Here is a 19,039-nt window from a genome sequence, read left to right on the forward strand (position 1 = left end):
TGTAAAGGTGAGGAAATGGGATGCACGGATTTTGGAAAGCCTCTCATTATGAAGTGCTCGTTCCCTGTTTAACCACTGAAAAGCTGCATTAAGTAACAGTTCTCTAATACATAACCAATTGACTCCTCTCACTCACCACCAGGACACCATTGGTGAGGACCTCAGTCGGGGGATCTGAGCTGTGAAGGTAAAGGATAAATAAGGATGAGTTTGGATTTTAATTTGCCATTGGTGCCTCATTTTGATGCCCATCACCTCCCTTTCCAAACTGAGTGGCAGCTCAGTGAATGGGTCCCTTCAGTGAACAATGGAAACATTTTCATTATTCCACCAAAAAAGGCCTCCTGGCTTTGAGTGTGCACGTGACAGCTGCACAAAGTCACCTCAGTATCCAGAAGGGAGACTGGTCTTAAACAGAAGTCGGCCAGACATAAAACAATTGTTCTGGATGAGCAGGTACACCAGCATTGTATAACAGACATTATAGCAGTAATCTTCCACTGCAGGCTAAGACTTGATCAACATGAACTTCATTACAGCAATAGCAGATAGATTCCAATACTATAATTCTTCTTATTTTGATACCAAGACCACAAGATCCCAAAGGAATATCACAGAACACTGTGCCAGTGCCCTAAAATTGAGGAGCCCATAGCCTTGAAGACATTTATAACTAAGCTCAGAAGTAGCGCAAAGAATTGTTACAGGTGGGAGACCATCACTGTGTTCTAAAACAATGTACAAACAATGCACATTTACACTAAGCAGTGTATTTAGAGAGTCAGACTCACCTTTTTTCTAAGTAGAACTCTACATCCAGCCCCTCCTGAGCCTTTAAAAAAATATCAGACACAGAAGGAGATCTCTGATCATTAGAAAGAATATGAAGCAGGACTGGGTTAACCCAGCAGCTGCCTATAAGACAGTCTTCACATTAGGATATATACTCTAGAGATTTGTGTTGCTTTCACTAAAAATGTGAAATTATATTCCCAAATGTAACCAAAAAAATTAGAAAGTTGGGGGGTTGAGGTTATATCTTTTATTGGACCAACCTCTGCAGGTGGAAGGGATGCACTTTTGAGCTACATAAACCACTTCTTCAGTTCCAAAGTTTGACTGTCACCAACAGAAGCTGGTCCAATAAAAGATATTACCTCTCACGCCTTTTTCAGAGAATAAGCTTTCATGTGCAAAGACCCACTTCATCACATGCCCACAAAAGCTTATGGTCCAAAAAATCTGTTAGTCTATAAGGTGCTACAGGAACTTCTCATTGTTTTTGTGTATACAGACTAATACAGCAACCCCTCTGATACCTCTCACACTCGTATTTCTGCTATCCTGGGATGACAACACCACTTCAAGAACAGGCATATGATTAAGCTAATCTGCAACCTTTGGGCAGAGTCACTTCTGCTTTCTTCTCTGGTGAGCCATTCTTGTTTTACACTAGCATTTTCAGCTAAAACAACTCAGAGTTTAACTGACCAGTGAGAGCGTTACAGTTCCCACTCTGAACTCAATCTGCAGAGGATGAGAGCTGTTTTATTTACACACACACACACACACACACTTAGGTCAAGCTGTAGAAATTTATGCTTTTAGCTCTGGAAGCTAGCAGTTCAAACCTCTGTGCATCAGTCAAAATGTTAACCATCAGAAAGGCGTGTAGGATTTTATTCTGGATCAACAGAATTACCAGGCAAGATTAAATGAAAAATATTACTTTCTCAGCACAAAATTGCTCAAATTAAAACCTCAGAGCCAAACACTCTGGTTCAGATACTCAGAAATATTAAATTCTTCCTTTTGCAAACAAATCCCATCTTAATTGTGGGGTATGTGACCATCTCGGTGTATTGGGGTGATGATGCAAGAGCAGAAAGTTTACTGTGATTTTTAGATTGCAAATTCCAGTTGAAGCAATGACAACTAGGCCTGGCCTACACTAGTAGGTTGGGTCAAATTTAGCTGACTTTTGCTGAGAAAATCAACCATCAGGCCACACTGAGGATCAATTCTGCCAATGTTAAGGGCTCCTAGGGTTGACTTTTCTACTCGTGCCTTTCACAAGGAGTAACACCAAAACTGACCTTGTTTGGTCAAGTTTAGGGTGGGGAAAATGGAGCATCCTGGAGTGAAAATTGAATGTTCTTGGCATCCTGCTGGTGTCCCACATTGCCCCAGTTTGACCACTCTGGCCACCACTTTCAACTCCACTGCTCTCCAAGTGTTTGTGAAATAGGGCATATATATCCTGTTTTTGCATTCTTGCTCCAGAATCTGATGAAGTGCATCTTACCCATGAAAGGTCAGTTCTTAATAAAATTGTTAGTATTTAAGGTGCTACAGGACTGTTCTTTTCTTGTTAAGCAACATCCTAATCTGGCTACCCCTCTGAAAGATTTTTTACAGTCACTTTTTCAAATATAACCAAATCGACATGCCAACAACTATATTAAAACGTTATTATTGAGATTTCTTCTAAAATAAACAACTCCAGTTCTCTTCATTAGAGGCAGGAGTTTGTATGTGAAAATAACTTTCTGTAGCAATGTTGGATTGAAAAACTGCTGTACTATGCTATATTCCATAACCAAGTAGTAAAGTGAACTTAAATGCTATTCAAAACACTTCTACTGAGAAGCTGGAAAAATTCAATTCTGAAGCAAACTTGCTCACCTTCCACCAGTTCCAAAAAACATGACTAGTCCCACTGGAATCAATTCATATGACTAAAGCTCCTTAACTGCTTAAGTGTTACCAACACCAAGGCTTTCCATTTTCAACCTTTGACTATTGCAGCCATAAACGCCTTACCAATAGTGGCATTTAAAAACATGCATAATTTAATCCATTATAAATTTTCATCTAAAGTTAAAATAACACAAATTGTAAAGCCTCAACCCCATCTAAATCAAATTACTGAAAACTGCAGTCCCTCCATGGCCTTGTCTACACTAGCCCCAAACTTCAAAATGGCCATGCAAATGGCCATTTCGAAGTTTACTAATGAAGCGCTGACATACATATTCAGCGCCTCATTAGCATGCGGGCAGCTGTGGCACTTCGAAATTGACGCGGCTCATTCAGACGGGCTCCTTTTCAAAAGGACCTCGCCTACTTCAAAGTCCCCTTATTCCTATCTGCTCATAGGAATAAGGGGACTTCGAAATTGACACGGCTCGCTGCCGCATGGCTCGTTCAGACGGGACTCCTTTTCAAAAGGACCCCGCCTACTTCGAAGTCCCCTTATTCCTATGAGCAGATAGGAATAAGGGGACTTTGAAGTAGCAGGGGTCCTTTTGAAAAGGAGTCCCATCCGAACGAGCCACGCGGCAGTGAGCCATGTCAATTTCGAAGTGCTGCGGCCACCCGCATGCTAATGAGGCGCTGAATATGTATGTCAGCTCTTCATTAGTAAACTTCGAAATGGCCATTTGCATGGCCATTTTGAAGTTTGGGGCTACTGTAGACATAGCCCATTAGTGTCATTTAGGCCATTGGCTTAAGATAGTCAAAAGGTTCTACTGGGAAAAGGCAGGAAAAAAAGACAACAGGCAGGAGCACAAAGGAGTGGGGAAGACAGAAGAGAGATTCAAAGCGGTACAGAACTGTAAAATGATTTCAATTAGAAGTTTTGCTTTCTTTGTAGCTCTGCATAACATTGCTTTCCCCAGCCTCTCAGACCCACCAACACAGACAAACTGTAAAAAGTCCAGAAAAGAGCAACAAATTATTATAGCTCTAGAGACCTGATCTATGAGGGACAGTTGAAAGAAATGGTCATCTTTAGTCTGGAAAAGACAACAGAGAGACCCTAATAGCTTTCAAGTGCCTAAAAGGAGGAGGGAGAAAAATTATTCTCCTCAACCTCAGAGTAGAACAAGAAGCAACGAGCTTAACTGCAGCAAGAGAGGTTTAGATTAGGCATTACCAAAAACTTTGTAACTGTCGCAGTGCTTATGCACAGGGATCAATTGCCTAGGGAGGTTGTAGAATCTCCATCATTGGAGATTTTTAGGATTAAAGTAGAAAAACACCTGTCAGGGATGGTCTAGATGCTGCTTGGCCCTGTCACAAGTGTAGGGTGTTGTACTTGATGACCTCTTGAGGTTGCTTCCAGTTCTATGATTCTTTGAGTCTGCTCAAATATGTCCAACTGTGTTACCCTCTAGAGTTGGTGGACCACAGAAGATGTAAAACCTCAAGAATAATGTGATTATGTTTATGATACTAGCAAAGAGGAGGAGGCCCTTTGTTTAATATGTAGTGTTCTAAATAATGACAGGTGTTCCCAAAATGGCTGAAAAGAGAAATCTCAGACGCCCTCAGCTCTGGTTTAAACAAAGACTGCGAATGGCTGGCTAAATACAGAAGCAGCTTCCCCTCCCTTGGTGTTCACACCTCCAGATCAACTGCTGGTAGTAAGCCTCACCCTTGCTGACTGAGCTAACCTTGTTATCCCCACCCTTGCTCTGGCTTATTTATACCTGGCCCTGCAGATTTCCAAGACCAGCATCTGATGAAGTGAGTCTGTGCTCACGGAAGCTCATGCTCAAAACTTTTCTGTTAGTCTATAAGGTGCCACAGGACCCTTCGTTGCTGTTAAGAGAAATCTTGTAACCCTAACAGTATTACCAAAAGCACTGCGCAATTTCTGCAATGTGGAGAGGTTTCTCTATGCGTCTGTCTCTGCATGGCTGCATTGAACAGGTTTGAAAAGGTACTTGGCAACAGACTGAATGGTACAAACCTCTGGGTTTAACTGGAAAGTGTTCTTCATAGTTTGGCCTGGCTTCATACCCTCAACATCAAAGACAATATCAGTAAGGTCCTCGTTTACATAAACGTCTTCATCAAAGAGAGTCAAATGTAGAACGTTCTAAAACAAAACACAACAAAACTGTTCAGTGAACAGGTTGGAGGAAGGTGGAAGTACACACAGTCTCTCTCTCTCTCTCTCTCTCCCCCGCACACCCCACGGCTGATAAAAAGGACCATATTCATGTTAACAAAAGCAGGTTGATGGATGAAAGTGATATGATTTACTTAGTACTACTATTGGTTTTAATCTCTATTGTTTATAAGACACCCGTTAAAGGTCTAAAATAGTAAGAGTCCTTTTGCGACAATTTCATCTTTCCCCATTTGTAGAATTCACCCTATTCCAAAGACCTCACGACACCAAGGAGGACATGAACTTGTTAGCTTGCAATTTGAATGATTTCTCTGGAAGAGATTTCCTGATTTTTTTTCCAGTTAAAAGGAACACACCAGCCATAATTTGTTTGGAATTTCCCCATTACTCAGTACTGGTTTACTTGAGGGAAGGAGAGCAGTTTCTGCCTTTTCAGTGTGATTAGGAAGCACCCAACAACTTCCTAACCACTGAGCAGAGACAAGCCATACCAAGATTATTGGAAAGGCGTGCTACTAACCAACCAGGCGAGAGAGAGCACAGTTGCCTAATAAATGGCCCATGTCATAGCTAATCTACAGACATACTCAGTCTTAGCCTCAGGAGTAGCAGCCTGAACTAAGTGTCCTTATGAATTAGAGAGAATATAAAGTTCTTTGTTGCATTATTGCTTTTGCTTTGGTAAATCTAACTCTTACCTGTTTGTAACTTTCAGGCAACTTGTTAGAATCATTTATCAACCCAACTCACATCCTCATCAAACAACCCTGGCACAGGTCAAGTTAGGCTGGGAATCAGTATCCATTAACTAAACTCTGCAGACAGTGGGATTTTTTTTTTCGGGTGCGGGAGTGGAGGTATTAAGAGATGCTATGATTTTTTAAAAAAAAATTAATGCCCTTATTTATCTTTCACTAATCTCAAAACAGAGCACTGGTACGAATGAAATGTTTTCAAATTCTGTCACTCATGCTACTCTACTGTCCAGCTGTGTCAATATGTGACAAATTTACTCTTTCCTCTCATCACTTAATTCTGTCTTCCTGTAATATTAAAGTTACTGTAGCCAGTAAAACAAACTCACAGTTAACAAGAATAACACAAACTGATTTAAATTTAGCTGATCCCAGCATTCTTGCCCAATCAGTGATGTTAGCAAAAATATATCCATAACAACACAATAGACCCAGGATGGGATAATGAATATTTCAGGAAAGTTCACCTACATTGTCAAGGAATTTCCTGAAACTTTATGAGGCCACTATCAGATTGCTTGATCATATTTAATGATGGTTACCAACATAGTTTCATGGTTTCCTTATATTCCCTGATGGGTCTATATCCATCTATTGTCTCTTGCTTTATGCTTTGACTGTAAGCTCTTTGGTGCAGGAACTCTGTTCTGTGGCTGCACAGTACCTATTACAAATGGGTCCTGCTCCTTCACTGGAGCTCCTAGACACTACAGCAATACACACAATCATCATCATGCTCTCTTCCTCCCAAACGAATCAGCCAGTACTAGTTTAAAAAAAAAAAGAAGAAGAAGAAGAAGAGAAGTCCTCTCATCTCAGCTGTGATTTTCAAGAGCAAGCACGAACATGAATCAGCTCTTTGGATGGCTAAGCAGGAACTTACAGAACATGTTTGGGTGTTGTGCGCAAACATCTCGTAGTGAGACATAGTACATGAAATGACTTTTTTGGAATAAAGATTCTTTGATGGTTTTTAAATTCAAGATTCTGGGGCTCCTGAAGCACCAGATAACCTGAGTGCTCAATATCAAAAGGCTCGCCCTCACCTTGACAGGTTCATGGATTCTGTACTGGAAGGTTTCGTTCCACTCTGGATTACTGGAGCTATCAATAACCCGAGTTCGATAAGTGATTGGAGATGCAGTTGGTAGCTGTAACTGCACATAGCAGTCTGCCTTGGACACTAGAAAAAAAAAGAGAACGGAAGAATGGTATTAGAACTACTCTGATCAGGTGTGTTTCATTGCTTTCTGTGTTCTATCATGTCATAGGATCATGCAGAACTTAACAGAAAAAAACAGCTAGCTAGGAATGTGCCCTCATTAAGAGAGACATTTTCAACAGCAGCAAACTGAATAGCTCTTCATAGCAATAGCTCCTTTTCCAGGTTTGTCCCAGTGCTAATCCCTTCTTCAAAGGGACGCTGCTGAAAAAGGAATAGTGCTCCAAAGAGATTTATCCTTCTGAAATTATTTTACTCCTATTTGGAGAGTGGACAAAAAGATATCACTCCACCTACCCATGAAAGCTCATTACCTAATGAATACAGTTGTTAGTCTCTAAGGTGTCACAGGACTCCTCCTTTATTTCATGATTCACTCACCATGCTTTCATGTGCAGTAAAGGCTCGATGCATACCATGAAGACAGCAGCATCTAAAGCAGAGGGGACAGGAGGCAAGTAGTGCAATACAGATATGGACCACACATCTGAGGCCTTTTGGTGACCAGTAAATAACTTCCATTTCTTCTTCAAGCACTTCTCCCTATGTGTATTCCACAACATGGGTGACTGGCCGGCAGTATTCATCCCGGAGGAGCATTAAAGAATGCCAGCTGCAAAGATGTTTGAAGTGCTTCAGCTTTTACTACTGCATATTCAGCACACTCCTGAAAGAGCATGCAATGTTTTATGACTGTGTGAATGGAGCTCCAGGAAGCTACCCTGTATGCATCCACTATTAGTGCTTCTTACAATGATGTTCAAGGGACAGCTGGTGCTTTGGTGGAATGTGTTCTTATCCCATCATGAGAAGGGACAGGTGCTAAGTGATAGTAAAGGATAACGCAGCCAGCAATCCATTTAAAGATGCTCTAACAGGATATAACTTGTCCTCATCACCAGTCTCCTATGGAATGATATAACTTAGGTGCTTTTCAATTAGATTTGTCCCTCCGCATGTAGAATGCCCAGACATGTCTGACATCAAGAGAATTAAGTCTCCTCTAAGATAATCTGTTTAACGTGGAATTCAGAAATAAGTAGGAATTTTGGATGGAGCAACAGGGAGACTTTTTGTGTATGAAAAATAGCATGTGATGGATGTGCCATGCAGGCTCCCATCTCACTCACCCTTCTGGCTGAGGTAAGAACAACTAAAAATGAAACATTTATGGATAGGTGGGGCATGAAGCATGCTGCCAAGGATTCAAATGACAGCCTTGGGACTGCTGAAAAGATGAGATGAAGGTCCCATTGGGATGCAGGTTTGATGACAGGCAGAAAAGTTCTAACTAAGCCTTTCATAAATCTCATTACTGAAGGGTGAGTAAAGACAAAACAACTCTTTACTAGAAGGCGGCAAGACTGACCCCTACAAAATAGACCTGAGGTGAGCTAATGAAAAGATCTGAACTCTTTAAATAACAGAGGGTAAACCAAATGACTGGGATTTCTCAGAACTTGGGAAGACTGTTATGCTGAGTTCAGGCAAAAATGCAGCTCCATTTAGCTATTTAGGAGGTCTTAGCTGAGTCTTCCCTACTTACAGCAGTGAAGGGTCCTGTGGCACCTTATAGACTAACAGAAAAGTTTTGAGCATGAGCTTTCGTGAGCACAGACTCACTTCATCAGATGCTCCTGATGAAGTGAGTCTGTGCTCACGAAAGCTCATGCTCAAAACTTTTCTTTTAGTCTATAAGGTGCCACAGGACCCTTTGTAGCTGTTACAGATCCAGACTAACACGGCTACCCCTCCGATACTCTTTCCTACTTGAAATAGGAATATCTTCAATGAATGCCAAATGAAAAAACACGAGTTCTGATAACCGTTCGAACACTAGGCCATGAGGTGGAGTGGTGTTATGCATTTAATTCACCACTACAGCGCTTTCTGATGACCAACCTGGAAATTAGCTTTTCAGCGTCAGAGCACTCTCTACTGTCCGGTGTCCTTCTTGCTGTTACCTGCTCCTTTTTTCCACCCCTTCAGGCTCCACATCCCTCCCAGACCTTGGTGCCCCTATCCTGAGGTGCTGCCATCCTGGAGGTGCTCCTATGGCTGATGTCCTCCTCTCCCAGGGAATCCCATTACTTCTAGGCCCAGTGTCCATCATTCTACATCTAGGCCCTTCCCTCAGGGGCAAAGGACATTCTAAACTGACCACTCAGTGTTGGCACGGGGGTGGACTTTTTGTCCTCCTACCCTGTTTGCCCCATGCAGCCCTATGGTTTCCTTAGTGGCAGGCCTCGGCTAAGGGATTTGCTAAGTCAGAGCTCTACAGCTTCTCTTGTCTTTACCCAGCACTGCTCTGCTCCAGGTACCAGTTCCTGTCAAACAATTATGTTCTTCTCTCTCCCCAAAAGGAATAAGACTGACCACTCATCCAGGCCAGTCCCCTTTTTATCCAGCCCAGCTGAGCTTTGATTGGCTGCCTCATGCCTCCTTTCCCATTGTCTCCCAGTCCAGCCTTTTTCCAGGTCTCTTTTCACACTTTATACCCAATGACAGTGTGACTCTTCCATTATATGTGGGTTTGGAGAGTGATGTCTCATTCTGCCTCCTCCTTGAAGAAGGAAGTCCAGAAATGAGCAGATCCTGAGAGAAGGATGAACTGTCATTCTCAGCAATAGTTCAGTTTGTCCATCCATGGCAATAGGAAAGCATGGCCTGTTAATGTGAATTTATAAAAGTTACTGTACATAGTTTATCTGTTTGGTTGTGCCATCTTATTGGTTCTAACAACAGAGCAACCTCCATTTTGAAACTGGTTTCTTCTTCCTTAGTCAGAGAGAGCAGAAAATTTTTGCTAGGAAATTTGAATCCATCGAGAGCTCTTGAAGAGGTCTGGGCTCTCTTTCTCTAGCCTGGCCACTGGGAGGGTGTGGTGAGTGCTGCTCCCCTGAGTGACAGGTTCAGTCAGAAAGCTGCCACTAACTTTAAGTGGCAGTTTATGGATTTGATTCGGTGTCATCTATGGGTATATCAGAGGGGTCCCTGCAATCACAGTATTTTTTATTAGATAGGTTTAACATCCATGCACAATGATGAAAAGGGGCAAGGGAGGGTATTTAGACAGGATTCTGCCTAACCACCTGCTACCATCCTGTCATTCCTGACCACCATCAAGACAGTGTGCAGTGAAACATCGAGTCCCTTCTCCTGTGTGTACGCTTGTCTGTTGTAAGTTTAACAGTTTCCAGACCTAGTTATTTTATTCTTTTCCAGTTGCTTTTTACCTTTCCTATATTATAGTTAATAAAGAATAGTTTGGTATCCCTGTGGTGGACTCTTCAACTGAATGCTCTGAATAGATGGGTGAAAGGGGAAACCTAGTAAAAGATCAAGTGGATCTTTTAGACTAGAGAGATTCTATTACAGACCCTGTGAGCCAATGTCCATGGAGTACTACAAGGGAAGCTTCCTGTGTATTTGGGACACAAAGAGACAAAGACTTCATTCCTTAGTATTCCCCACTGAATTATTCTCTCATTCAGGACACAGCTATGTATCTCCCCCTCACAGTCTGCAGAAAAGTGCTGTTCAGGTTGTCTGCTAAGAGTAATTAAGCCCTGGAAGGCAGGCCTGTCCTCACCTACAGACAGCCGGCCAACCTTAAACAAATCCTCACCAGCCACTACAAATCACAAACCAGTGGCTCTAGGCCTGAAACCAGCCCCTGCAACGGTCCTTGCTGCCAACTCTGCTCACATATCTACACTAGTGTCATCATCACAGGGCCTAACATCAACCGTACCATCAGGGGCTCCTTTACCTGCACTTCTACTAATATAATATATGCATCATGCGCCAGCAATGCCCCACTGCAATTTACATTGCCCAAACTGGACAGTCTCTTTATAAAAGAATAAATGGACATAAATCAGACATCAGGAATGGTAATGTACAGAAGCTTGTGGGTGAACACTTCAATCTCCTTGGACACTCAGTAGCAGATTTAAGAGTGGCAGTCCTGAACAAAGAAATTTCAAAAATCAAATGGAGAGAGAAATCTCTGAGCTGCCATTTATTTGCAAATGTGACTCCATTAGCCAAGGATTAAACAGAGACTGGGGGGTGGCTCGCAGCTTACAAAGGCAGCTTCTCTACCCTGGGTGTTAAGATATCCCCATTAGACTCTGACAGTGGCTCATACCCATCTGTCTGATCTGACTTGTTTTTTCCTCTTTTGATGCCTACTCTTGATAATGGGCCATTTCCACCTTGCTGAATAGACCCTGTCAGCTCTGGCCCTCCCTTTTTCTGGGACCCCACTCTTTAAATACCCCTCTGAAACCACCCCCACTCATGCATCTGATGAAGCAGGTCTTTGCCCACAAAAGCTTATGCTCCAAAATATCTGTTAGTCTATAAGGTGCCACAAGACTTCCACATAGAGAGAATGAATGAGCAGAAGAGAAGCCTGCATACCAACAGAGTCTGCCCTCAGCTCCAGTAGACTAATATGCAGTCTGACCATCTGTGGGGTCCACATACCTTGTTCGGTATGTCTGTTCAGGTGAGCAACTAACCCAGAAGGGATGCATCTATTATGATGGTGGTACTACAAGTGGGAATGATGAAAGGATGCCAACTCTCATTCCATCCAGGTTTGACCACCAAATAAGAAAGGGAATGGTTGCTCTTGAGTAGATGTGATCCCTATATAGTGCATAGACTGATGAGACCCAGGCCTCTGAGCAGCATAGATGAAGTCTGGCAAAAAGTGTCAAATGCAGGAGGCCATGGGACCTAAAAAAGAAAGGCACAGCTTAATGGTTGTCTTTGAGCCATAAGTAATCCATGTTATCAGACTAAATAAATGCAGTGTTTTCAAAGGGAGTTGGCTAAAGGAATGGAACATTGTCACCTGATTTTGTTTAGGTTTTTTTAAAACATTCAGAGGGTTAATACAATATTGAAGGTTGAAAAATAAAAAGGGACAGATTCACTTTGCACATGCCCTAGTTTTTACACTAGTGTGATCTTGTTTACTTCACTGGAGTTAGTCCTCATCTGCACCAGTGTAAGAGAAGAAAAAAAAGCAACATCTTTTGACCTACCAATTTTGTCATTTTCAATATACCAGAAGTGAGACATTTACTTCGTGTTAATAGTATACTTGAAATGAATATGGCTTTATTTTTCTACTGGCTCTCCTTATCAACCTCAGTGAAAAAATTAAGACTAAAAACCTATAAAGTTAATTTAGTGTTTGCAACAGAGGTCAGACAGGTACTGTGGAAAATGATGTCTTCTGTTCACAGAAATTAATATTAGTTTTGGTCAAGGACTTACACAGATCTGTGCCATGAATGTTTCTAGCTCTGAGAACTTTCACTGTGAGATTATAGTATGGGTACTTCTCAACCTGAAAAGACAATTGACCCAAATGTTAAACGGTGCCACAAACCACTTTAAGAAAACTGCAAATATCAAACAAAAATGGGCAACACCCAACACGTGAGTTGCTTATCCTGTGAAAACTAAGAATCACTTCAGACTGAGGAAGCAGAAGCTGATCAGATTAAGCAGAGCACAACTGGCCTACTCCTCTTTACCTACTCCAACAATCTGCCTTTAAACCTCAGAATTGCCTACTCCTCTTAAGAGTCATTCCCCTCCATTATACTGAGGTTAATGAAACATGAGAAAGTCCCTGCAAAGGGAGAGAGTGCATTTAATGTAGTCAGAATATTTCTCTATAATTTAAGATTGAAAACTTTATGCTGTCCCAGAGACATAGCTAGTAAAATGTTCTTTACATTATATCAATGATTACTGAGCTGCCATGCGCTCTCTTTTAGGAAAAAAACTGCAAAGCATTTATTTGCTAACAATAAATTATTGCACAGATTTACCTCAGAGATATAAAACAACAAATGAAGTAGCACACTTTTTTTTTTGTTACCACTTTTGTTTGACTTTACTGATTTAAAATGTATATATGCCTTATCTTTACTAGGGGAAAAAAAGGTGTGTTCTAATATTATGTTAACTGGAACATTAACACATGGTAGCAGCTCAAAATAGAATTTGACCATGTGTTAATTAGCATAAGTTAGCTAACAAAAGGTAAGACAATAACTTGATTACTCCTATGGGAACACCTAAAAATTTGAGAACCTGATCAAAACCCTTGACCAAAGCCAAAGTGCCTGCATTATTTGCTAGACCAGGGTCAGCAATAGTTCCGAGTCAGAATGCTGAAATTTGACCTTCTGACATCTTTGTACAGCTAGCTAAGGAAATAAATCCATATTTCAACAATTTAAAAAGAGAAGAACACATTTGTTGGAGCTATCTGGTCAAAAATCTTCTTTAACCATTGGATTAGGAAAGGGATATTCTTAAAAATGACTGTCAAATCATTGTGTTTGCAAATAATAATAAATGTGCTTTTGTGCCTCAGATGTCATTGTACATCCTTCTGCCTGGATATTCAGCTCCTTTAAGAGCATAAGAATGGCCATACTGGGTCAAACCAAAGGTCCATCCAGCCCAGTAACCTGTCTGCCAACAGTGGCCAATACCCGGTGCCCCAAAGGGAGCGGACCAAACAGCTATCACCCAAGGAATCTTTCTACTGCCATACACCTCCAGCTTTTGACAAATAGAGGCTAGGGACACCATTCTTACCCATCCTGGCTAATAGCCATTAATGGACCTAACCTCCATGAATTAACCTAGCTCTTTTTTAAATCCTGTTATAGTCCTGTCTTTCACAGCCCGCTCTGGCAAGGACTTCCACAGATTGACTGTGAGCTGTATTTAGAAGAACTTCCTTTTATTTATTTTAAACCTTCTGCCCATTAATTTCATTTGGTGTCCTCTAGTTTTGATATTATGAGAATAAGGAAATAACTTTTCCCTGTTTCACTTTCTCTACACCACTCACAATTTTATATACCTCTATCTTATCCCCCTTAGTCCCCTCTTTTCTAAGCTGAAAAGTCCTAGTCTCTTTAATCTCTCTTCATATGGGATCTATTCCAAAACCCTAATCATTTTAGTTGCCCTTTAATAAAACTTTTCTAATGCCAACATACCTTTTGTTGAGATGAGGAGATGTACGCAGTATTCAAGATGTGGGCGTACCGTGGTTTTATATTGGGGCAATCAGATATTACCCATCTTATTCTCTATCCTTCTTTAACAATTTGCTTTTTTGACTGCTGTTTGCTTTTTTTTTTTTTTTAAACTGTTGCTGCACACTGAATGGACATTTTCAGAGAACTGTGCATGACGACTCCATGATCTCTTTCCTGATGAGTTTTAGCTAAATTATCCCCCATCATATTGGATGTATAGTTGGGTTTTTTTTCTCTAATGTGCATTACTTTACATTTATCCACATTAAATTTCATTTGCCATTTTGTTGCCCATTCACTCAGTATTGGGAGATCCTTTTGAACTTCTTCACAGTCTGCTTTGGTCTTAACTATTTTGAGTAGTTTAGTATCATCTTCATACTTTGCCACCTCACAGTTTACCCCTTTCTCCAGATCATTTATGAATAAGTTGAATAGGATTGGTCCTAGGACTGATCCTTGGGGAACACCGCTAGTTAGCCTTTTCATTTCTCAAAATTTACTCTTTATTCCTACCCTCCGTTTCCTGCCTTTTAACCAGTTCTCAGTCCATGAAAGGATCTTTCCGCTTACCCCATGACAACTTAATTTACATAAGAGTCTTTGGTGAGCAACTTGTCAAAGGCTTTCTGGAAATCCAATTACAATATCTACCTACTGGATCCCCCTTATCCACATGTTTGTTGACTCCATTAAGAACTCTAATAGATTAGTGAGACAATTTCCCTTTACAGAAACCATTCTGACCTTTGCCAGCAATTATGTTCTTCTAATGTCTGACAATTTTATTCTTTACGATGGTTTCAACTAATTTGCCCTGTACCAAGGTTAGACTTACTGGTCTGTAATTACTGGGATTGTCTCTAGAGCCCTTTTTAAATATTTGTGTTACATTAGCTATCTTCCAGTCATTGGGTACAGAGGTGGATTTAAAGGATATTCTACAAACCACAGTTAACATTTCCACAATTTCACATTTAAGTGCTTTCAGACCTCTTCGGTGAATGCCATCTGGCCCTGGTGACTTGTTACTCTCAAGTTTATCAATCAGTTTGAAAACCTCCTCTAATGACACCTCAATCTTGGACAACACCTTGGATTTGTCACCTACAAAGGATGGCTCAGATTTGGGAATTTCCCTAATATCCTCAGTCATGAAGACTGAAGCAAAAATTCACTGAGTTTCTCCACAATGACTGTCATTTTTGAGTGCCCCTTTGAATCTCTAACGTTTAGAGGCCCCACTGGTTGTTTAGCAGGCTTCCTGCTTCTGTTGTATTTAAAAAACATTTTGGTATTGCTTTTTGAGTTTTTGACTAACTGTTCCTCAAACTCCTTTTTGGCTTTTCTGATCGCATTTCTACATTTAATTTGGCAGTGTTTATGCGCTTTTCTATTTTCCTCACTAGGATTTGACTTCCACTTTCTAAAACACGATTTTTCATCTCTCACAACTTCTTTTACACGGTTGTTAAGCTACAGTAGCTCTTTGTTGGGTCTTTTACTATTTTTTTTTTAATTTGGGGTCTACCTTTAAGATGGGCCTCTATTATGGTGTCTTTGAAAAGTTTCCATGCAGCTTGCAGGGATTTTACTTTAATAAGTGCACATTTTTCATTTCCATTTTACTAACCTCATTTTTGCATACTTCCCCTTTCTGAAATTAAATGCCACAATGTTGGACTACTGAGATGTTCTTCGCACCACAGGAATGCTAAATGTTGTTATATTATGGTCACAATTCCCAAGTGGTCCTGTTACAGTTACCTCTTGGACCAGATCCCACACTCCACTCAGAACTAAACCGAGAATTGCTTCTCCACTTATTGGTTCCTATACTAGTTGCTCCAAGAAGCAATCATTTAAGGTATCTCTGTATCTCATCCTGAGGTGACAGGTACCCAGTGAATATGGGGGTAATTGAAATCCCCTACTACTACTAAGTTTTTCATTTTCATTGTCTCCCTAATCTCCCTTAGCATTTCAGTCACTATCACTGTCCTGGTCAGGTGGTCAAGAGTATATCCCTACTTCTATATTCTTACCAGAGCATGACATTCTATCCACAGAGATTCTATGGAACCTTTTGATTCATTTAAGAGTTTTACTTCATTTGATTCTGCATTTTTCTTTCATTCACTTATAGTGCTACTCTCCCACCTGTACAACTTGTTCTGTCCCTCCAATATATTTTATACCCCGAGATGCTTGTGTCCCATTGACTGGCCTCATTCCACAAAGATTCTGCGATGCCTATTATATCAATATCCTCCTCTAACACAAGGCACTCTAGTTCACCCATCTTATTACTTACACTTCCAGCATTTGTGTAGAAGCACTTTACTAGCTTGTCACTAATTATTTGTTTACACTTTCCTGATTCTCTTAATGAGGTGGTTTTTCTTCTGATCCAGCCAATACTTCATCCTTTTTTACCCTCGCTTCCTGACTAAAGCCTAGAAAATTCCCATCAATATTCTCTCCTCTAAGAGGAGACTCTGTGCAATCCATGTGCTCCTCTGCACCAAAGAGCTTTCCTGAATTTCTTAGTTTTAAAACTGCTCTACAACCTTTTTAAGGATAAGTGCCAGCAGTGTGGTTCCCCTTTGGTTTAGGAGGAATCCATCCTTCCTGTGTAAGCTCTCCCTATCCCAGTAGTTTCCCCAATTCCTAATAAATCTAAACCCCCCTGCTCTCCACACAATCATCTCATCCACCCATTGAGACTCTGAATTTCTGCCTGCCTACCTGGCCTGGCACATGGAACTGGAAGCATTCTGAAAATGCTACTATAGAGTTTCTGGATTTCAGTTTCTTCCCTAGCAACCTAAATTTAGTGCCCAGGACATCTCTCCTACCCTTCCCTGTATCATTGGTAAGTACATGTACCACGACCACCAGCTCCTCCCCAGCACTACACATTAGTCTATCTAGTTACCTCGAGAGATGCACAACCTTTGCACCAGGCAGGCAAGTCTCCTGTGACAAACCCACAACTGTCCCTTTAGGGATCCTGCACTTCCAGGCAGCTCCTTGTGTGCCTCAGAGACCCAGAGAGGCCTTTTTTCTGCCCTGGAGCTTCCCAATGGCAAGGATTTCCCTTTACCGAGCCATTTTCATCACAGGCCAGTCTTGAGTGAGGGTGGAGTATGAACCCCTCCTGGGGAAGGGTAGGTGGACTCCAGCCCAGGGAACTTAGGAGAGAAGAGTGCTAACAAGGCTTTCATCCCTGCCCCACAGCAGCACCCCTTCCCTGTGCCTCTGCACCCACCACTTCCCTCCAGTACCTGGCGTTCATTGGCTTCACCCAGCCTGTCCTGCTCCATACTTCTCTCAGCCGTCCAGTCTCCTCCTCTCTGGGCACTCCTCTCTCCCTGCTGCCTGTGAAAACTTTTTATAGGGAGCCTGGGGGTGTTAACTGGGGGCAGGTGCTCGATTGCAAGCAGTGGCTGGCTGACTCCTAAAGAGCCCCAGCTGCCTATACAAGCTGCAGGTCTGCATTGTCTGGGGATTTAGGAGGGAAACAAAAAGGCATTCCCCCAGCTCCCATAATGTTTGGCCTCTATTAGACCTTTGCTGGCAGCCACTTCTGGTCTGCCACACACCATACAGTTTTCCCAGTCATCACAAACCCAGCTATCAACATTTCTCATGATCGAATCACCCATTACTAATATATGCCTTCTCCTACTGACTAAAATTCCCTCCCCCAGAGAGGCATCCTCCGTGTGAGAGGATACCACATCATCATCATCTGGAAGGAGGGTTTCCCTCTGCTTCCATTGACTGCTCTCCTTCCACAAGCCTTTCATCCTCCTTAACAGTGCAGGGACTGTGATTGGAGGTGGAACAAGTGTACAGTGTCCCAGAAAGCCACATTAACACACCTCCATCATCTTACTGCTGTCTACATTAAGGTTGAGGTCGTCTTGACAACATCGCTCTGGAGAGAGAATTTTTCACACCACTGAGCAATGTATCATGATCATTCTAAATTTTAGATCAAGACCAGGCCTCACTCTATATATTGAAGGGGTCAGAGTTTGGATCTGACCCTGCAAACATGCACTGGAAAGTGCACAACTTACTACTGTTGCATCGTCCATTGACGACAGCAGTACAACTTAAACCAATAATCACTAAGCTCAGGCCTGTAGTTTTACACATCTGCTCTAACAGTCTTAAGTTGCTTCATGCACTAGTCGCAAAATCATAGACCACAAGAAATGCTACAGGTTACATTACCTGTCTGTCAGGAAACCCAGTCTCCGTCTTTGTAAATATCACAGGAGCCAGAAGTGGCAGCAGTTGAGTTGACATCCGGCGGAGCAGCACAGCACGGAACATGAGGGACTGGGTCCAGGCACCTCCTAAGCCTGAGGTACATGTAACAGAGAAGGAACAGTGTTGAAAATCACTGGGCTACTCTGGGTTCACTGTCTGATTCAGATCTCTCCTTAAAACTACTGTTATTTTGAGACCCATTCCTTGAAAGCTCTCACACAGCACTGCTCCCTCCAGCCCAACTGTTTTCATGTTGTTTCAAACTCATTTTTAAAATTAACTCTCTGAGGCAGTGACTGGAGACATTTTGAAGAAGGAAGAGCACAGGAACTGCATTTGTATGTTCCTAAACGGCTAGTGCCCATTTCAAACTCTATCCCTGCAAATCTGGCTGAGTGTTTTGCTGCATTTTTTTTTCCTGCAGCATCGAAAAAATAGTTACACTCACCCCTCACTAAATGAGCACAATTGGTTCCCAAATTTCTGATCATAGGTGAAAACTTGTGAGGGACACTAAATTCCCATTAAAATACATGTAAAAGTCTCTGATTCATTCCACATGCTTGTAACTCAGCAAAGGAGTGGCAACTTGTAGCCATGCTTTTGAATGATAAGCGAACTTTGTATTGGGGAGGATTAAAGGCTGGTGCCAGTTTGGGACCATGAGTGGGAGGGAAGGTTAAAACCTGGTGGCGGGTTGGATCCATGGGTCAGGTAGGAGGTGGTTTAAGGCTGTGGTCAGTTGGGTCAATGGGGAGGGCAGGGG

The 19,039-nt window shown here is 41.8% G+C and overlaps 1 protein-coding gene across 1 annotated transcript in view; it reads right to left on the reverse strand.

Annotated features, from left to right (window-relative positions):
• The window catches only part of LOC142015383 (cytosolic phospholipase A2 zeta-like), a 39,704-nt gene extending 21,368 nt beyond the window's left edge, over positions 1-18,336 (reverse strand). The window contains exons 1-6 of the mRNA XM_074998863.1: positions 18,235-18,336; positions 12,197-12,269; positions 6,726-6,862; positions 4,760-4,888; positions 792-832; positions 137-179 (exon numbers count right to left, since the gene is read on the reverse strand). Coding sequence (XP_074854964.1) covers positions 137-179; positions 792-832; positions 4,760-4,888; positions 6,726-6,862; positions 12,197-12,269; positions 18,235-18,336 — 525 coding nt within the window. The remainder of the gene's footprint in view (positions 1-136; positions 180-791; positions 833-4,759; positions 4,889-6,725; positions 6,863-12,196; positions 12,270-18,234) is intronic.
• Positions 18,337-19,039: the final 703 nt, after the last annotated feature.

This window comes from Carettochelys insculpta, chromosome 6 (assembly GCF_033958435.1).
Source record: "Carettochelys insculpta isolate YL-2023 chromosome 6, ASM3395843v1, whole genome shotgun sequence".
Classification (NCBI taxonomy): domain Eukaryota; kingdom Metazoa; phylum Chordata; order Testudines; family Carettochelyidae; genus Carettochelys; species Carettochelys insculpta.